At 36.2% G+C, this 19,149-nt stretch overlaps 2 protein-coding genes across 2 annotated transcripts; both read right to left on the bottom strand.

Annotated features, from left to right (window-relative positions):
- Positions 1-4,444: 4,444 nt before the first annotated feature.
- LOC113723702 (beta-amyrin synthase-like) lies at positions 4,445-11,497 on the bottom strand. The gene is made up of 18 exons (XM_027246682.2): positions 11,211-11,497; positions 8,731-8,916; positions 8,543-8,632; positions 8,240-8,440; positions 8,033-8,117; positions 7,385-7,551; positions 7,086-7,274; positions 6,857-6,970; positions 6,574-6,693; positions 6,358-6,480; positions 6,148-6,246; positions 5,875-5,931; positions 5,737-5,783; positions 5,500-5,643; positions 5,240-5,417; positions 5,063-5,143; positions 4,891-4,974; positions 4,445-4,705 (listed from the first exon to the last, which is right to left on the bottom strand). Exons 1-18 carry the CDS (start codon positions 11,409-11,411, stop codon positions 4,589-4,591), a joined length of 2,283 nt encoding a protein of 760 aa, XP_027102483.1. The 5' UTR covers positions 11,412-11,497; the 3' UTR covers positions 4,445-4,588.
- Positions 11,498-14,191: 2,694 nt separating this feature from the next.
- Positions 14,192-18,770, bottom strand: LOC113724553 (GDSL esterase/lipase 1-like). Its single transcript, XM_072077134.1, has 5 exons — positions 18,641-18,770; positions 14,878-15,021; positions 14,773-14,823; positions 14,522-14,646; positions 14,192-14,416 (listed from the first exon to the last, which is right to left on the bottom strand). Exons 1-5 carry the CDS (start codon positions 18,768-18,770, stop codon positions 14,192-14,194), a joined length of 675 nt encoding a protein of 224 aa, XP_071933235.1.
- Positions 18,771-19,149: the final 379 nt, after the last annotated feature.

The raw sequence follows: 19,149 nt of genomic DNA, 5'->3' as shown, positions 1-19,149 counted from the left end.
ATAGGATGCGATTCTAAAATTTTTAAAAATCCTTTGAATGATCTGCTTTCGAGCCTTAACATATTTAACACCCCACTTGATCCCATTATAAAAGCCAAAAGCTCCTGACTTCCATCTTTGATAGTATTTTTAATAGAAAATTTTTTAATCAAATGGCAATAATGAAGTAAATACACCTTCGCCATTTTTGCAAAAGGAAGGATTGTTACACTGATGCCATCAATCTTGAAATATATTTCTGAATTGATAGAGAGTGTCATTAAATTTGTTCATTAGATGAAAACCCAAAAGAGCGTCTTTTCAAAAAAAAAAAAAAAGAAAGAGAAAGAAGAAAAGAAAACAAAAAACAAAAGTAAAAGAAAAGAAAGTAAATGGGCGGGGGCAACTTAATGAAAATCCGAAAGGGTGCTAAGAAAGGGTTTTTGAAGCACAAACTGAGCCGTGAATAGAAAGCAGATGGTCGATTGTTAAGAAATTGGTGACTATGATCGTTTGGATTTCTCATCACATTGAGGTTCTTTGGCAACACTGAATTTCAAGAAGGGGATATCAGAAGGGGTCAAATGTGATGTTTCTCTCATCATAGAAGGGTCATTCAAATTTGTATCTGAGTCTTCAAGTCATTTTCGTAAACTTAATAAGCCATTTTCTCGTTGATAATCATGTTTACTCTATTTTGTGTCATTGCATGAAATAATTTTAAAACTTTTATGTGCTTTCCATTAAACTTAGCCAAGAGACAATCCTCAAAATTTATCGTAATTAATGCATGAATATATATCTCGTGGTATAAGCATGGTTGATTGAGTACAGATACTAGCAGATCAAGAGAAGGTTGCACAAGATTTTTAAACCGAACAGTTTCTCGATATCAAAAGGCACATGTTTATAGGGTTCTCAAGGTTCGAGAGACCGCACAGTGGTGGCATTATATTTCGTAGCAATTGTTTTTATTTCTTTTTGCAGGATTGGATTACGCACATCTTATCGAAAGAAGATACCAAAAGGGAGGTCCAAACGACCATTTCACCTTGACTGATACTACCACCTAGACAATCAAGATCTAATGCCAACCCCTCGATAAGATATTCTAGCCACATTACCAAAGAAGGTCCACAGGTGCCTAGCAAAATCTCCTTCAGAGAACATATGATCAAATGACTCTGCTTGAGGCTGTTGGCAACAAAAGCATTTTGATGGTCCATGAACACCAAATCTATATAGTGAGTTTGCCAATGGCAACCTATCCTGCAGAAGCCTCACCATTAAAAAGGATATTTTTATAGGGACAAGACTATCCCAAACCTTAGAGAACATAAACGAAGACGGCTCTTGAGCCCGAAACACTTGATACGAAGATGCAACCGAAAACCTCCCAGACTCCGTTAAGCACCAAATAGCGAAATCAATCCCCTCAGAGGAAGGTGTTGACTTGCTCGAAATCTCAGAGGCTATATAGTCCAGAATCCACTGGGCTAGCAATTGACGATTCCACCGTCCATTTGTAACAATGTCTTTGACCAAGTGATCTGAAACACTGTCTAACTGTTGACATAGAGGGCCAAACCCTAGCCAATTATCAAACCAAAAATTACACTATCCTGAACGCAACAGCCAACAAATATGAATTTTCGTAAGATCCCTAACTCGTACCAATTGTCGCCAGGTAGGCGAGCTAGTTTGAGTTACTCCTACCATGCACGGATGGTTCGATCAACAATACTTGGCCTTCATGAATTCGGACCATAAACATTCACTCGTCCGAAATCTCCACCCTAATTTTATTGAAAATGCTGTAAAACCCTCTGCCATTGACTGGACCCCTACTCCCCCCCTGTGCTGTCATAGAACATAAGTCTTGCCATTAGATCCAATGGTGTTTAAGGCCATCTTCGCTCTCTCCCCAGAGAAAATTCGCCATAACACGCTCAACCATTGAAAAAACTCCTTTTGGGGGACATGCCGCAACTAGCAGATGGATAGGTATAGCTGCCAAAATATGTTTGATCAAAATAATCCTACCCCCAATAGAGAGGAAATGATTTCTCCATGATGCCACTTTTTTAATCACTGCATGTACCATTTCCATGAAATAAACCCTCTTACTTCTCCCATGAAATAGCGGACACCCTAAATATCGAACATGAAAAGCTTTATGAGCAAAACCCGTAATGTGCTGCACATTCGCCCTATGCTGCAACAAAAGCTTCTCATGCACCAAAAACCACTCTTCTGCGCATTGATCCGTTGGCCAGAAGACACCTCATACTCCCCCAGTGTCTGCATAATCAACTCCAAAGACGGAGGATGCACATTGGAGAAAATCAAAATGTCATCAGCATAACTAAGATGCGTAGTCCTAGGGCAACCCTGTGGGATGAAGAAGCATTTGAACGAGGGGTTATCTAACAGCCTATTTAATGAGCGAGACAACATTTCTGCGCCAATAATAAAAAGGCCTGGGGACAAAGGGTCCCCTTGACGAAGTCCATACAATTTAGTCCATATAAATACAAAATTGTTTACTTTAATCACATAATGCAAAACTCAACTAAAAATCTAGTAGATTGACTGACTCAAAAATGATTAAAAACATACCTAGACAATCTCAAACACACATTAAAACACATGCAAAATAATCATTAATCAGGATTAACCCTCAAATATCCTCTCTCTTCTACTTAAACTTGTCAAATTGTTCACAAAACCAAAATATCAACAAATCTTGAAACTAAAAATTTAGCACATCAAGATGATTTCATTACATTAGAGAAAAAAACATAGACTAAATCTATGGTATAACAATTCTATCACATTTAACTTAGGAAAAAATTATTGCTTCAAAAGATCGATCCAAATGGTCAAAGTAAAATAAGAACAAAATGATACAAGAATCCTTTAGAAGATAAAATGGCATATTTTTAGTAATAAAATTTAGGAGTGGCATTCTCCCTTGAGAATGGGGTTTGCCAATTAAAAAATGGGTAAAAAACAAAAAAAAAACCCTTGTGGTAAATCTAATATAAAGAAAAGCCCGCCCTTGGTTTCAAAATTTACAAAACGACACCTCATGCTTTGAACTAAATTGTAAAGGTGACAAAATTTGTTAAAATTAACAAAAATGACGTACTGGAACCTAAAAACAAATCTTTTATACCTAAATTTTAACAAATATATCTATTCTACCCCTTAACCCCCAATTCTCTCTCTCTCTCTAAAGAATAAAACAAATGATTTTGTTGAGCTACCTTTTGCTTAATTATATCAGAGTATTTTTGTCATTTTGTTTGTCCCCCGTTGATTTTACCAGATTTCATTACCTTTACAATTTAGTTCAAAGTATAAGATGTTGTGTTGTATGTTTTTAAACTATTGGGGGGGGGGCTTTTCTGTATATTAGATTTACCACAAGAGTTTTTTTTTTGTTTTATACCCTTAAAAATTATATACATATAATTTTAATTCTGTTCAAAGCACATAGAATAATGATGGATAAATTACGTTTTTAAGAGTTGAGTGGCCCTGTTACCCAAAAAGAATGTTTAATAACCAAATTGTAATGTATACCCTGAAACTAATCGACATTTAGGGATTTCTTATATACTTTTATATTTATGTATTAATGAATGACAATTTTATAATTTTGATTGCATATATTTTACATTTGAATGATAAAGTTCTCAACCTAATCAATTAAATTATAAAGGTTATGACGTATGAGATTCAATCAATGATTAACAAGGTTTATTTTTAAATATCTCTAGCCATAATATTAATGAAATAGGACATTGTTAATATTGATAGACTAACATATACTATGTTTCTTCTTTATATAAGAAGTAGTAGACTTCATCTACTATAATATGTGACATTTAAATTAGTATATGTGTGTTCGATAAAAGAATCAAGTTCATTAGATTAATCCACATACAAAAATCCTTTGAAGTGTCAAAAGATTGTTCTCTAAGTAATAGGAGTATAAGTGATCATTAGATTTAAGATTATCATAGTATTTTAAATTTGAATTACTATACTTTGACTTTTTTCAACTGCTTTTCGTAAATGAGTAGCTTAGTTGTTTAAGGAGATTTTCTATAAATTTCAAGATAATTTTCTTAAACTAACTTCATAATCACATGGAATTAAACAAAGATGATCTACAATAAGAAATAAAAAATTTTTAAATTTTCTTTGTGCTTACATGTATGATTTCTTACACAAAAGATGTATTGTGCAATGTTTTGAGGCATTTAGCTCCGTTAGTTCCTTTTTGGTTGCGAATTTTTAACAACCATCAGCTTAAGATCACTTGCTAATCGGATTTATTTTCATTCTTAGAGAACTTTGAGCGAGGAGCTCGAAGGTCAAGTGTTCAATATTTGTTAAACTGAAGGTTTTGTCGGTTGTATAGGCCAATTGACACTGGAATGGTAACACAGGATAATTCCGTTGATAAGGTTGGTATAAATGCAGATTGTCATACCTCAAGAGTCAATAGAACAAACAATACAGCAACGTATTTTTTGGGAACATATCATTGCCCTGATTACAGAATGGAATTAACAATACACGATATGATGAATAAATCTCAATTGGTTGGCAATGGAACCCTTTTCCGGTATTCTGCTAAAGCCCACAACGGAAATATATTCCTGTATGTTGCATAGTGTAACATGCAGTTGTTCTTGAAAGCTCCAGTGATTTCCTGCAAGATTAAAGTTAAATGAACAATATTTAAGTACTCCTGCACAATTTCCTCATAAATTTATCCATGACATTCTCCATTCTCAATGTGTTATTTTTCCTTCTTGTGCTCAATATTGGCGGCGTATCTAAATAAGCTTGGAAAATTCATGGAATGCTAAACATTGTAGTGCTTTTCAGCCTTACCTGTTGCGGGAAATCTCCATTTTCCATCTGAGAATTCATCAATAGTTTCGCTGCATGGTGGAGAGGCCTAGGGTCTCTATCCGCCTGCAAAATAAAAAAAAATAACAAGTAATCATGGAAAGATGACCCTAGTTTTAGTTGGAACTTCAACCAACTTAGATAAGAAGCCTACTTGTCCGGCATAAATTAGCCCCATCATTGCCCAGGCTGTGTGAACCAGATTTGATCGTTCTCCTTTGAGAGGAATGTATTTCTTTTTTTTTTTTGACAGAGAGAAATATAGTTAAAAGACTTGCCAAGTATGAATTTTCTGTTATTAGTGTCATGCTAACAGTGTCACACGCATTACCATTTCAGAGCATGAACGATAGCTTTCTCCCCATCCACCATCATTCCTCTGAGATTTCAGTAAAAAATCAACTGCCTTACTAATAGCCTGGCAATTGTCATAGGTCTTTCCTGCTGCTACAAGTCCACCAAGTGCAAACCAGGTGCCATATGTGAAGCACACACCCCAATCTCCATACCTGTAAATGTGCTTCGTGTATTAGATAAATGGAATGGTATGAAGCTTTATTTCCAGTTCAGTAGCCTGGAAGAGTCATTTACCATGAACCATCAGGCATCTGTACATTTTCAAGATATTTAGAAGCATTGGCAATGAAATTTTCTATCTCTTTTTCACGATGTCCAGGGAATAATTGTTGGAACATAACAAGAGCATTGATGGCCGATGAAGTGCACACAGCGTATCTGCATCCATACTTATCGATCGTGAATGCATGAGTTCGAAAAAAAACATGCATAATGTGCAGGGAAAAAATTGGAGAAACAGATGAATCTTACTCATGCTCAACAGCACAGTTGGCTAAGATTTCAGTTGGATTGAGCAGCTGTGTAGCCAAACACAGAAAGGAAATCAATTCACTCCTAAAATTCTTATTTAAACCACTATTGTGTTTTTTGTTTTTATTGAGAAGCTACCTCTAGCCAGTTATCTGCACGTACAGGCTCCCACGCCGGTAAACCACCATTTTTACTCTGCAATTGTGCGTTACAAGATTGAATCATCGACAGCAACAAATGGATCGGTAAACCAGCCAAAAAAAAAATTCCCTAGATATCTCCTTTCAGATGTCAGTTTTTAACAAAATAACTTTTACTTGCAAAAAACTTGTCTAATTGGTAGAAGTCAATGAAATAGATCCACTTTTACCCAGGCATTTACTGGAAAGTAGCAAATAGCATTGTGGTCACCTGCAAGGAGAGTAATATATTGACAGCATCATAGAGTCTTTCAGGCTCCAGTTTTTCACCAACAATTTCAGGAGGCATTGTAGAAAACAGGAGGCAACACTGATAATTCAAATAAAAGTCAAGACTGCTTGATGAGAATCTGCAGTAGCTGTAGCTGTATTTCATTTAAATGTTTCCAACTGCAAAGAGGTTTTTGATTTAGCTAAATACCTTTAATGCTTCAGCTGTACAATCAGAAACTTGCCAGCCATGATCTTGGTCTGAAAAAGTCCATGCACCCTTAGAGATATGGCGATACATGCTTCTAAAGTCACCGGAAGGATTATCCGTCACCTATACCAAGTTAAGGGCCACATGAGAAATAAAATTTTTAAACACAGAATACAAGTGAACTCTGAGTAAGGCAGCGTTATTTAAAACAGAAACCTGAGACTTCTTGAGAAAATCATGTCCTTTTCGAAGAGTTTCTCCTATTTCTTCTGTTAGACCACCAGCAAGTAATGCTTGAAGGGCGAAGGAAGTATCCCACACTTGACTGCCAAAACTCTGCATTTAGATCCTCAGAAAATGAAATGGTTAATGCTCGAAGAAACAAAGCCATTATAACATCGATGCAGTGCAAAACCCGTCACAGGGCACGCATAAGCACCAGCAGAATACATATACAATAACCAATGGATAATTCAAGTTAAAACACATTGTTGCCAACCTGCATCTTCATTCCGTCTTCTGCCACCCACATGTAGTCAGGAATCCTAGCAAGGTGTTTTTTGAAGTAATCCCCATTGGGGTCCTCAACCCAACATGCAAGCATGCATAAAACCTAGGAAATTTAATCATGTATAAGCATATCGAAGCAATCATTAACCTGGAACTGAAAGGTGAGACAGTGTTATAATAATCTGGGAGCTATTTCTTTATAGTATTTGCTTCCTCACCTTCTCAACACATCCAATCGTGATGTACCGACTATTCTCATCTTCGTAATGTATATGTTTCATGGTAGTTTGCAAAGCCCTCTCTCTCAGCTTATTAAAAGGCCAGCGAGTTAGAAGAGGCTCTGCAAAAATGTGGAGACTGTCCCATATCAAATCTTGGATCAGGGGATGAGGGTAATAGAGGTCCTCCTGCACAGACAGATTTAAGAGATCACTTGTATGCTAAAATGGAAGCATTGACAGTATTTCATAAAAAGGGAATAGAAGAAAAGAATTGACTATTGCTCTTATAGTTATACCGTGGCACAAATATGTCTTACTTTCCTCCAATTAATTTGATCATATGGTTCAGCATACAACTCTTCTCTCAACTGTAAAATTAGGGGTGTGATTGGCCCTACGAATCTTTTTCCATATAAATATGACATTGGCATGTAAATCAGTCGGCAATAACACCACACTTTTGCTGCAAACAAGACAGAAAAGAAGTAGAATATGAATGATCACTGAACCAAACTATAGTACAAGTGGTTTCAGGAACAGAAGTTACAGATAATAATTGAAATTTTAGCATGCCAAATGTAAGATATCAACTCATCAGGTTTATCGATTTGTTCAGTATAACTAGTGTTAAAGTTAATCTGACAATTGACACGATTCTACATTTAGATTCCTAGAGCTGCTTGTAACATGGGTCGAGGGCTGACTATTTGAACATCTGAATCTTCTACAAGATAAAAAGTAGTAATGTTCAAATTTGAGTTTAATGTTCGCTTTGTATTTCTTGATCTCATGTTTTATTAACTAGTAATGTAGTAGTACAAGATAAAAAGCTGTTACACAAGAATTCATAACTCCTCATTTCCCATGTCCACAGCACCTCTTAATCAATGCACCTCTTAATCAAACCACAATGCATGAAAAGAAGTCATCAAGAATTAGCTTACCTGGATGCACAGGAAGAAAAGATGGAAGAATCCAAAATTCAGGAGGCATCGGGTTGGTCCCATACCAGTCAAATAATCCAAGAATCTACGACCAATAAAACAGTGCACACGAGCTTTTTAGTGTCAAAACAAGCATTTTTTTTCATGAAAAAGTACTAGAAATACTTAATGGTTATTCAGTAAGATTCTTGATCATCTAGCTCATACAGAAAGCCAAGTCTTTCCCCAGGAAGGTATTGCGGTCACACTGCCATGGTCATGGATCCATTTCCTGGCTCTAGAGCAGGCATTGTTTAGACCGCTACCATCAGGTCCTTCACCAAGAATCCTCATGCATATGTAACTCAGAGCTGTGCAGAACATTGTGCTGTGACCCTCAATATGCAATCCCCAGCCACCATCTTCATTCTTGCATTTTTGGTAATTAATAGAACCGAAAATTAGTCCAGTGTTCCCCAACACCTCCCCCCTTCCCTTCCCCCCCCAAAAAAAAAAAGAAAAGCTATGTACCTGATGATAATAGATATACCGGAGAATTTCTTTCTGGTGCTCTGCTGGGAAAACTGAATTAAGATGGCCTGTTATATATAAACACATCACCTGCATTTTGTATTCAAGTAAAATGTTAGAAAAATATGAAAACTTATTTAGTTTGGATTTGGAGCATTCTAGGAATGACTTTGATCAAGAGGGCTCACCAAAGGTGGAACAAAGAACAAAGGGCCAGCATTCTCTGCAGGCCAATGGCCATCACTAGCCTGCAAGGCAGCGAAGAAGAGAACAGCCCTGCGTACAGTAGTAGTTGCCATCGCGTGGGTAATTTCTTTGCCATCCTCTACGGTCACTTGTGGGACGCTTTGCTTAAAATTCTTCTCGCGCAAAAACTGCCATAAAAGGAGAACAATCGCCAGCAATTAACAAAGCTTCAACTCTATTTTATAATGATAGCTTCTCTAATTCTAATTAATCAAGGTCTTACAGCAGCACAGAAGGTCAAATCGAAAAGAGAGAACCGAATTATTATACTATATAATATTAATTATGGAAAATGGCCTATTTCATCTCTTATATTTTGCCGAAAAATTTTTTTTGGCCCTCACTTCGAAAGTGAAATAAATTAATCCATCACGTTCCAAAAATGAAGTAAATTATTCCCATATCTACAACCACATAGAGATATTAAGCGTAAAGATGAAACATCACTATAGTTACTTCCAAATTTAGTTAAACCTATTATGAAAAAATATGACAAATTATAACATCAAAAGGCAAACCCTTCTCTTTAAAAAAAAAAACTATTAAAAATTTTCAAGAAAATGACATTAAAGCCTAATGTGTGAAAAGAAAATTGTTGGGTTTATCGCAAATCTATTGTAAAATGATAGGGTATTAGATGATATTAGTGAGGAAAATTCTCACCCATTCTGCTGGTTTTTTAAAATGAGAGATCGAATAACATCCAACACATGTCAAAACCAAGTCAAATAAAAATTCGATGTTGAAGTTGGCGGTAGTTCAAGTCAAGCTCAAAATACTTCTTTTCTTTGTTAAGAGATATTAGGAATTTAAGGTACAATCATATTTTAGTCTCTAGCATATCAAAACCATAAGAGTTGAGATAATCATACACATTACACTAAAAGGATTTTAGTAGAATCATAGACACTGTAATTATGGAAATTATAAACATAATAAACTCTCTCAATCCTTAATTTGTTTGGCTTGAAATTTAAAAATTTTGTCAAAGCATCTACAAATCAGGGGGAGGAAATACCTCAAATATTGCAATAATGATAAATATGAGAAAACTAAGTAGCCAAAGTCTTTCAATCCTTATTTTGTATAGCTCTGAATTTTAAAAATTTTGTTAAAGTTTTCACAAATGGAAAATACTGAGATAAGGATACAAAATAATGATAGACATGAGAAAACTAGTGGCAAAAAGTTACCTATAACTTTCAAATAGTTGAAGTCCATTAATGTATGTCATGAAACAATACCATTGATCACTGCGGTAACAACTCCAATTATTAAAATGATAAAACAAACTGAAAATATGACATATCATGTGTCCCGTATGCGCTTGACGTTGAATTTAAGGTGATATATTGGTGAAAGAAATAGTGGCGAAACATATAATTTCTCTATACTTAAATTCTTGGTACGAGAGAATGGAAGGGAGCATATAATTCTCACCGTGGACTTACTGTGGCAAATCTTGAAATCAAGAAATGATATGCAGTTCAATAACAAGAGGAGAGATCCAATGACAGCAGTAAATAAGGCGCTCCTGGAGTGGAATGAATATCAGATGGCTCAAGAGGATGGAACAGTAAAAGAAAGTCAAGGAAAAGAAGAGGCAGAGGAGGACATGTGCTGGAAAAAACCACAAGCAAGCTGGATCAAAGTTAACACAGATGCAGCTTTGAATAGGAAGATCAACAAAGCAGGATGGGGCATTGTGGCTAGGAATTGGCAAGGAAAGCTAATAGGTACCTGGGCATGCCCAACCAGAAGCGGTGCTGATGCAAAACTGGAGGAAGCAATGGCACTGAGGGAAGCAATGGTAATTGCCAGCCAAATGGGATGGAGGAAAGTAGTATTTGAATCTGACCGTAAACAAGTAGTGGACAGGATCAATGCAAATGAGGAGGAGGTCAGAATTGCTACTATTCTGATGGATATTTGGAGATTGAAGAAAGTTTTTGATGAATGTTGTTTCTTCTTCACCAGAAGGAAAAACAACTTTGCGAGTCACCATTTAGCAAAAGTTTACTATAAATTTGATAGATGTAGCTGAATGGAAGCGAGACTTCCCAGTTTGGCTGCTGGAGTTATCTCAAGCAGATTTAGTAGAGCAGCTGCTCTGATTATGTACTATTTTATATGATCAATAACATGCTACCGTTTTGAAAAAAAAAATTCTTGGTACAGGGACTTCAGTAGAGTACAAAATGCCAGAGTCGCCTTGATTTAATGTAAGGTTGAAGTCCAAGGAATGACAGGTTTTGGACTCAAATCATCCTTTCTTCTTCTCGTTTTTTAAATTCCACTTCTTCTCTGTTAGGAAAAAAACTTAAAAGTAAAGTAAAAAAAAAACTTATGGAGTACTAAATGTATTAGAAAATTTTTTTAAAAATAGAGGAAATAGAACGGTCTTGAGCAATGAGATGGAAACCTGCATGCGCCAGAGAAGGTCACTGCAGGGCTTGACTTGGCAGCGGTTGTTCCAGAACTGGGTACGTGCATTCTCAACTTCTTCTCTTTCTTCAGGACTTCTACCGTTTGGGTTGAATTCCCATATCTGCCGGCCGATGAAATTATTAGTGCTATACAAATAAGGGCTGTTATAACCTTCAGCGATCTTTAGTCTCCACATTTTCTCCTCCTAACAGAAAACTTAGGACAATAAACTGTTAAGAGTGCTGCATACTTGCACAAATCGCAAGCTATTTATATCAGCTCACAGACTCGCCAGTTTCCGCCAAATGGTCCTGTGTTGATAACGATAATTAATTTGGCTGCTATATATTGACATCACTGATAGCTGAAGGTTGGTTAGTATTTAGGGAAACTACACAATAAGGAAATTAAAACTACACAATAATGGCCCTGTATTAATTTGAAATTTTTGACTAATTTTATATTGTTCATTTCCTCATCCAAATCCTCCACAATCTTTTACTTCAACTCTTAAAATCTAGAGACCTTTCAAGCCATCTTTTTATGAAAGGGACGCCAGCAAAACTTGCTATTAAAGTAAACTAATAGCTTACAAACGTTTATTTGGTCACATTTTAATTTTCAAAAAAAAAAATTTCAAAAGCCCAAATTATTACTTGAAATGACAATGACCTTTTTTGCTGGCTAAATTAAAACCAACTAAAAAGTAACGAACAGCGAGTAAATTAGACACACAATATTGCTACAAGTATCTTTTTTCTATGACTTTTTTTCCTAAATTGTCAGCCGTTAGATAACAATTTAGGTTTAATCTATCCATTCCTGACCGTTAGATCTTTCTTAATAGCAATAGTTTTATGAAATACAAGTAGTACGATTGTTTTGGGCGAAGGAAATTTGTGGTGAATTTATTAACTTGAAAGATTTGACTAGGTTTATATTGTTCATTTCCTCATCCAAATCCTCCACAATCTTTTCCTTCAACTCTTAAAATCTAGAGACCTTTCAAGCCATCTTTTTATGAAAGGGACGCCAGCGCAACTTGCTATTAAAGTAAACTAATAGCTTACAAACGTTTATTTGGTCACATTTCATTTTTCAAAACAAAAAAAATTTCAAAAGCACAAATTATTACTTGAAATGACAACGGCCTTTTTTGCTGGCTAAATTAAAACCATTAGATTGTAGATATTAAAGTTTCTCCAATTTTCAACTGTATCTAGCTTTCTTCCTGGCATACCCGATCTTTGCCATTGTTGAAGAGAATACGCAGAGCAACTCTCGTTCTTCCCATCTCCTCCTCTTTCCTTTCCCTTCCTTTCCTTCCTGATTCTCATCTTTGTTTTTGTTCTAATTTTAGATTACAGAATAATTATCTCCCCTTTATTTTTCTAAAAGAATGGTTAGTTCTCCCTTTTTCTTGATTTTGTCTTCTCTAAATCAACATTCATGAAAGTTTTATTTAGATGTTTGCCTTCTTTTTCCACATTTTTACTACTGCCGTTGAGTTGAAATGTTGGAATCGGCTCTGTTTGGATTTTTCATTTTTTGAACAATAAGTTTTTCATATATAATACTACAGTAATACAAAAAAAAAACAACTTCAAAAATACCATATTCATACAATATATCAAAAACAACTCTAAATGTACAAAAAAAAATAAAAAAAAATAAAATCTACCCCATCTTCTTCTCCTATCTATCACCACCACCCACCCACCACCACCCTCACCCGCTCCCTCCACCTCCCACCTCTCTCTTCCACCTCCTCCCCTCCTTCCTTCTCCTTTCCCTTCCCCTCCCCTTTCCCGCTACAACACCACCCCTCCTTCCTCCCCGATCTAGCCTCGACTAGACCTTGGCCGAATCGAGGCCTAGAAGCCTCGATCTGTTCTAGGCCAAATCGGGGAAGGGAGGGGCAAGATTGTGGTGAGAAAGGGAAGGCAAGTAAAAGGAGGAGGATGTGAGGACCCAAAAATTCGTTTCCTATGTTTCTGTTCGTTTACCTTACTTGCCTTCAATTTATGATTGATTTAATGGTTGACACATGATTTTTATTTCCTTGCCATATTTAACTTGGTACATGTCGAGTTTTATAGTACATTATACTAGCGTGACCAACTAGTGAGGTGTGTACAATAAATTTGGTGGATTAGAAGAAGTTTTATGCAAAAGGGATTATGTGACAAAAGTTGTTACGAGTTAATTGGATGAGAGATAGATATTAAGGTGAATTAGAGACAAAGAGATAGACTTACCTTGTAATCTTGCCATTTGTCAACTAGCCAACCAACCTTGATCAACGCTGACCAAGACTACATTTCATTCTTATCCAACCAAGCCTCCATTTGATCCAAAACTTCTTCTTTTCTTGCTATGTTGGATGAAATTTTGAGGGAAAGTGGGTGGGGGAGAGAAAAGCCAAATTTCTAGCCTTGATTTCTTGTCCAAATTAGTGAGAAACCAAAGAAGGAAACCATACTTCACTCCATCAATCTTTGAAGCAAGTTGGAAGGGAGTTCTTGGAGGAAGAAACCCTTGAGCACTTCTTGATTTGCTATCCACTTAGATCTTGGGGAAAAGGGGTAAACTTGATAGAAAACCTATCTTTCTTCTCTTATCTTTGAATTTACTTGATGGGTGATACTCTATAAGGTAAAAGATATGACTTTTGTGGAGGATTGTCAAGTTATATGTGAAATTTCCAGCTTTGGTATATGTGGTGCATAGTTTAGTTTAAAGCTTTATATATGTGGAATTGTGATGGATTTCTTTGCCAAGAATCTATGCCATATGCCTCATGATATGTTAACCATGATCTAGTGTGTATTTACTATGGAAATAAGGTTGAAAGTTAGAAGTTTTGATGGAAAAAACTTGGGATAACCTTGCTGGAAATTTTGCTAGGGATAGCCGAGTGGACGAGAAAAAATTTCAGTTTTATTGCTAGAATTTGTATGGTGATTTTGACATATTTTAGCTCAAGACACTTGACATGACTTTGATCTTCACATAATCCTCTGGTTTAGATGACTTAAATGTGCGAGAATTTGTAAAATAGTTCACATAATCGTTAACCCCAATGTGAAACAAGTATACAGAATTGGACACGATTTGTTTTGCTCCTCTTTTACCAAGATTCAACCTCAACTGTTTTTTAACCTCTTTGAAATACCACAACTGCTTTTGAAGATCGATAACCTGAGAAATGACTCGAGATCAATTACCTATATATGTTGGGAAATGGCAATATTACATCATTGGTGTTCATTTCTCTTAATTACACTCCATAAATGAATTACATACCAATCCGGGAAAGGTCTCTACTAGAGCACCAGCGCCACCAGATGCAAAGTTTGTACCATAGGCCAACTGATATTGGTAGCCAATTCGGAGACAAGGTGGAAGGAAAGGGAGCTTTGCGTATTCAGCTGCAAATGGTCGTTACAACAAAGTGAGCTTGTTATTCAACTACACATATATATGAAAAGGACATAATTAAGTGCATATTTTGATGATATTTATTTAAAAAGTCGAGCTACCTCCTGCCTACTTACCAATAAAATCAGGGATAAAATCAGGGATAACAGGGCCATCGCATAAGCTCCCTGACGGATATTTGAAGAAAGATTCTCAATATGGGGGAAAGTTGGCCTGGAAACCTGTAGTTGTGTTGATGTAGTTGTTGTTTCCAGGATCAACAAGTGAGTCGCCAAAGACGAAGAGGGCAGCAGTGGTTTCCGGATGATGGTCATCATGATGGAAATAATCCGATGGGATTGTTAGACTTGCAAGGACAACTAGTACTACTATTAAGCAGAGCTTAATAAGTTAAATTTGATAATTTTGTCCTCATATCTTTTCATCCAAAAAAGAAAAAGGACCTATGATTTAATTAGCTTAAAATTGTTAGGTATGAAAATGACTTTATTTTAAAAAAAATTAATATAAAAGATGAAATATATTATATGAGGAGCATGAAGAAGATGTGAAAGTTATTACAAAGGAAGAAAAAAGAAATAGAAAATCGTTAGATAGAGAATATTAGGTTGTTTAATTAGATAAGAATTTTGAATATAATTAACAAATAATAGTAGATTTGATAGATAAGATAAGGTAGTTGAAATAATTCTATTGATTCTTATCAAAATTAAGTATTCAGCTAGTATTCTTGTGCCGAAAAAATACACACAAGTTCAACACTGCTTAACAAGTTCAGGAGATAGATTTTTATTTATCAAACATCCAAAACATCTGAATGTTTGAAAAAGTTTAGTTTCAATACTTTTGTGTGTTATCAAACAGACCCTAAGAGGGAAGAAAAATGCTAAAAAGAAAAAAGAAAGGAAATTATGGGAAAGCCCCTACACAGTTAGAAACTATTCGACCTCTTGTTAACTCTGAAGGACTAAATGGACGTTCACCACTCCATCAGACAAGAATGCCCCTGAACAATTAGCAATTGTTCTCAACGCCAATGCAAATTTGAAGGGCCCAATTGACAACTAACAATTTTTATGAACTCGTCCCCTCTTCTTGTGCCACGTTGTGTAGTGGTTTAAGAAAGTTGTTTTAAGGGTTAATTCCACTCGGACCTCTCAAACTATGCCCGAAATTCCACTTAAGTCCCTAAACTTCAAAATGGGACACTTAAATCTCTAAACTACAAAATCCGTCTCACTAAAGCAAAAATTTTGACGGAATCCAAAGAGTCGTCAGTTTTCCTGGAGCATGCAAACACACTCGCTCTGTTAACCGAAGGGCATAGACGAAAATTCCAAAAAAAAAAGGCAAATGAAGTGGGCCAAGAGACGGAAAGTTTCCCTCCAATTAACCAATACCAATGGATACTTAGATGCCCCAATCCAAATCATAAAAGGGCATGGATATGCGCTAATCAAATTGAGAACAAACTACGACTCTTCAAATGGGGAAGTGAAGAACTAAGAAAGAAGAAAAAGAAGCAGGCTACAGCAAAATAGGAGGGATGGTTAGGGAAACTTGTAATTGTGGAAAACAAACACTACTGATCGCATCTTAGACAGATACAAACCCAGGAAGAAGATTTGTTCGATGTCCTCGGTATAAGGTAATGAACAAATGGTTTTTGTGATTTTGCTTACTGTTGGAATTTAGGTGTTTGCATTGCAGTCACCTAAACATGTCTTCATTGTTTTGATGATGTTGTGGTATGCAAATAGGAACCGAGAAGCTATAAATATTAGGATTGGGTTGATCCTAAGATGTGTCAAAGGTTCAAGGAAATAATACCAGGACTGTTTAGGTCCAAAACAAGATTGCAATTGAGGTCGAGATGTGGAAGGAGAAGGCAAAGCTGCAGCAAGGAAATGCTAGGAGGCTAAAGATGTACTTGATGCTTCAATGGGGTGTCATTCTCCTGTGGCTTTGTTTCTTCAAATCTGGGGCAAAAGGTGAAAATAGAGTTGGAGAAGATGCCACACCATGATGTGGAAAATTGTTGTTTTTGCCTAATTATGGGACCGAAGGTCATTAGGGGGTAGGGTATCCAAGTTTTGTAGTTGTAGGTATTCAAAAGTAGTGGACTATGTACATAACCTAGTTCTGGTGTTGGTACTACAATACTGCAACGGATGAGTGTTTTTGCCGGTTATGTAATTTGCAGTATTAGCTATTATTTTCGGATGCAATGCATTATTAGTGGAGCCTAAGTGTATCCTTGCTTGTAGTTTAGGGACTTAAGTGTCCCTAACAAATGAAATATAAGGATTTGAAAGATCCTTTTTTTGAAGTTTAGGTACTGAAGTGTTTCATCATTTATATAGAATAGTTCCTCTAAATTGTCCCCTATTATGAAGTTCATTCTAACTTGGTACCAACCACAACATTTCATAGCGAAAAAGGCAAGCTTGGCCTTACACAGATAAAGAAGAGTTCAATTACTACTAAAAATTGTAATGTTTACAAATATAGAGTAGGTTGTCATTACTATTATCAAATACTGCTCATTGTTAAGCTCCTATAGCAAAAAAATTTTGGAGCGGGTTGTTCTAGTTGCTTTCAAAAACTCATTACCTAAACCCTAATCCAAGTACCTAGTTAGTCCATGCAATCTTCAAATTCCCTAACACCAAAAGCTCAGCTTGAAATTCCCTAAGCTCAAGCTCCTTTCCCCTAAAGATGAGCTCGAAATTCCCTAACACCAAAAGTTCTTGGCATTTAAATTCCTAAACTAGCATGTTGGTTCGGATCTTGATATAGATGCACAATCTCAATGCCAGTTGAATCCTTGTGGTAGCACGCAGCCCTCTGTAATGTAGACAGGTTAAGGAACATATTACCCCTCCAAGTGAATGGTGCTAGTTGAAGTCCTTGGGAAAGGTGGGAAATTGTAACCAAGTCCTTTGTGTGTCTCTCATCTAGGTATGATTTTGGAGCTTTCATTGCTACTCCGACACTGTGGAATAAACTCTACCTGTAGCAAGTATTCTTGTTATGGAATACTTTGCCGCAAGCATGTTCATCACTCACTGTTTTAATTTGAAAAGTGCTCTCACATTGCATTTTCGAGCCAAGAAGCTCTCAACCACAGCCTCCACATTTCACTCGCACCCTATTTGTGTCATTCTTGGTGAAGTAAATATCCCTCCAATCCATAATGGTTTGTATTCTCACTACTAATCTAAAGATAACCACTGATGTGAACTGCTGGCCAACCATAAATTTAGCACTTTTCATATCAATTTTTTCATTAAAAACTGGAAACTTAGGTCTCTTATTTCTACGGCAACCAGATTCTTCATCTGAGTCACTTTGACTCTTCAACTCTACAGAAGCATTTGATTCATATTCTGATTGCATGCTATCAATATTTATCATATTAGGATCCTCACAACCATTGACTTCGACTGCTTCTTCTTTTTTCCTGCCTATTTTCTTCATTTTTTTTTTCACATTTGCATTAGAAGGCCCAACTTCATTTTCTATGGGGTTGCAGCTAGGGTTGCAAATGAGTCGAATCGAGTCGAGTTTTGGCTAATCGAGTTGAGTCTCGACTTAGTTTTATCAAGTTCGAACTTGACCTCGACCTCGACGAGCTACCAATCTAAAGCTCGAGTTTGAGCTCAACCCAAATTCGAGTCGAGCTCGAGTTTCAAAAAGTAAAAAATAACTATTTTATTTTTTAAAAATGAATAAAATAATATTTTTTCTTAACAAATAATAAAATATTAGGAATACATATGTAATTTTATTATTCAATATATATATATATATATACTCAAGCTGCCTCGTGAACTGACAAACTTAGTATTTTTTACTCGAATTCGAGTTCGAATTCGACTTGGCTAGCTCAAGTTCGACTGGAGCTCAATGTTGATCGAGCTCGAGTCGAGCTTTAACTCGAACCACTCAAGAATGGCTTGATTCGTTTGCAGCACTAGTTACAGCTGAATTGTTGCCCAACATTTATGCATTCATCAATTATATCAGCTTCATCTGTAGCCATTTCATAGTCTGAGTCCTCTAGTTTGTCATCAATAGGCATGTCTTCACATTTACCATCGCTATTTTCCATTGCCTCCTTGGGTTGATCATCACTTGGGTAGTAAATTTTTGCTTGCTCCAACATATTGAACTTCATCATCTTTGCTGCTATTATTTTCCTTTTCATCATTCGCATCAACTTCATTGCTATCATGTTTCTCCACTTGTTCCCCCTCAACTTCATTGCTGTTGTCAACTCTCAAGTCTCCTAAGTCAGCTTTGACTTCCTTATGTATACCATCTTTTGCTACCTCATCGTCAAGTCCCCACTTTTCTACTATCACAATGTCACTGTTGCTCTCATGTGTGGTTTCATCTTCCCAATGTTGATTTGAAGGAGCTTCATCATATGCCTATTGGATGTGGAGCCTCATCACGTTTGCTCCAGGTACAACCCTTAGATACAGCTC

The sequence above is a fragment of the Coffea arabica genome, chromosome 2c, assembly GCF_036785885.1.
Source record: "Coffea arabica cultivar ET-39 chromosome 2c, Coffea Arabica ET-39 HiFi, whole genome shotgun sequence".
NCBI lineage: Eukaryota > Viridiplantae > Streptophyta > Magnoliopsida > Gentianales > Rubiaceae > Coffea > Coffea arabica.
The sequence above is the reverse complement of the archived record's forward strand: the minus strand, read 5'-3'. Positions and strand labels throughout refer to the sequence as shown.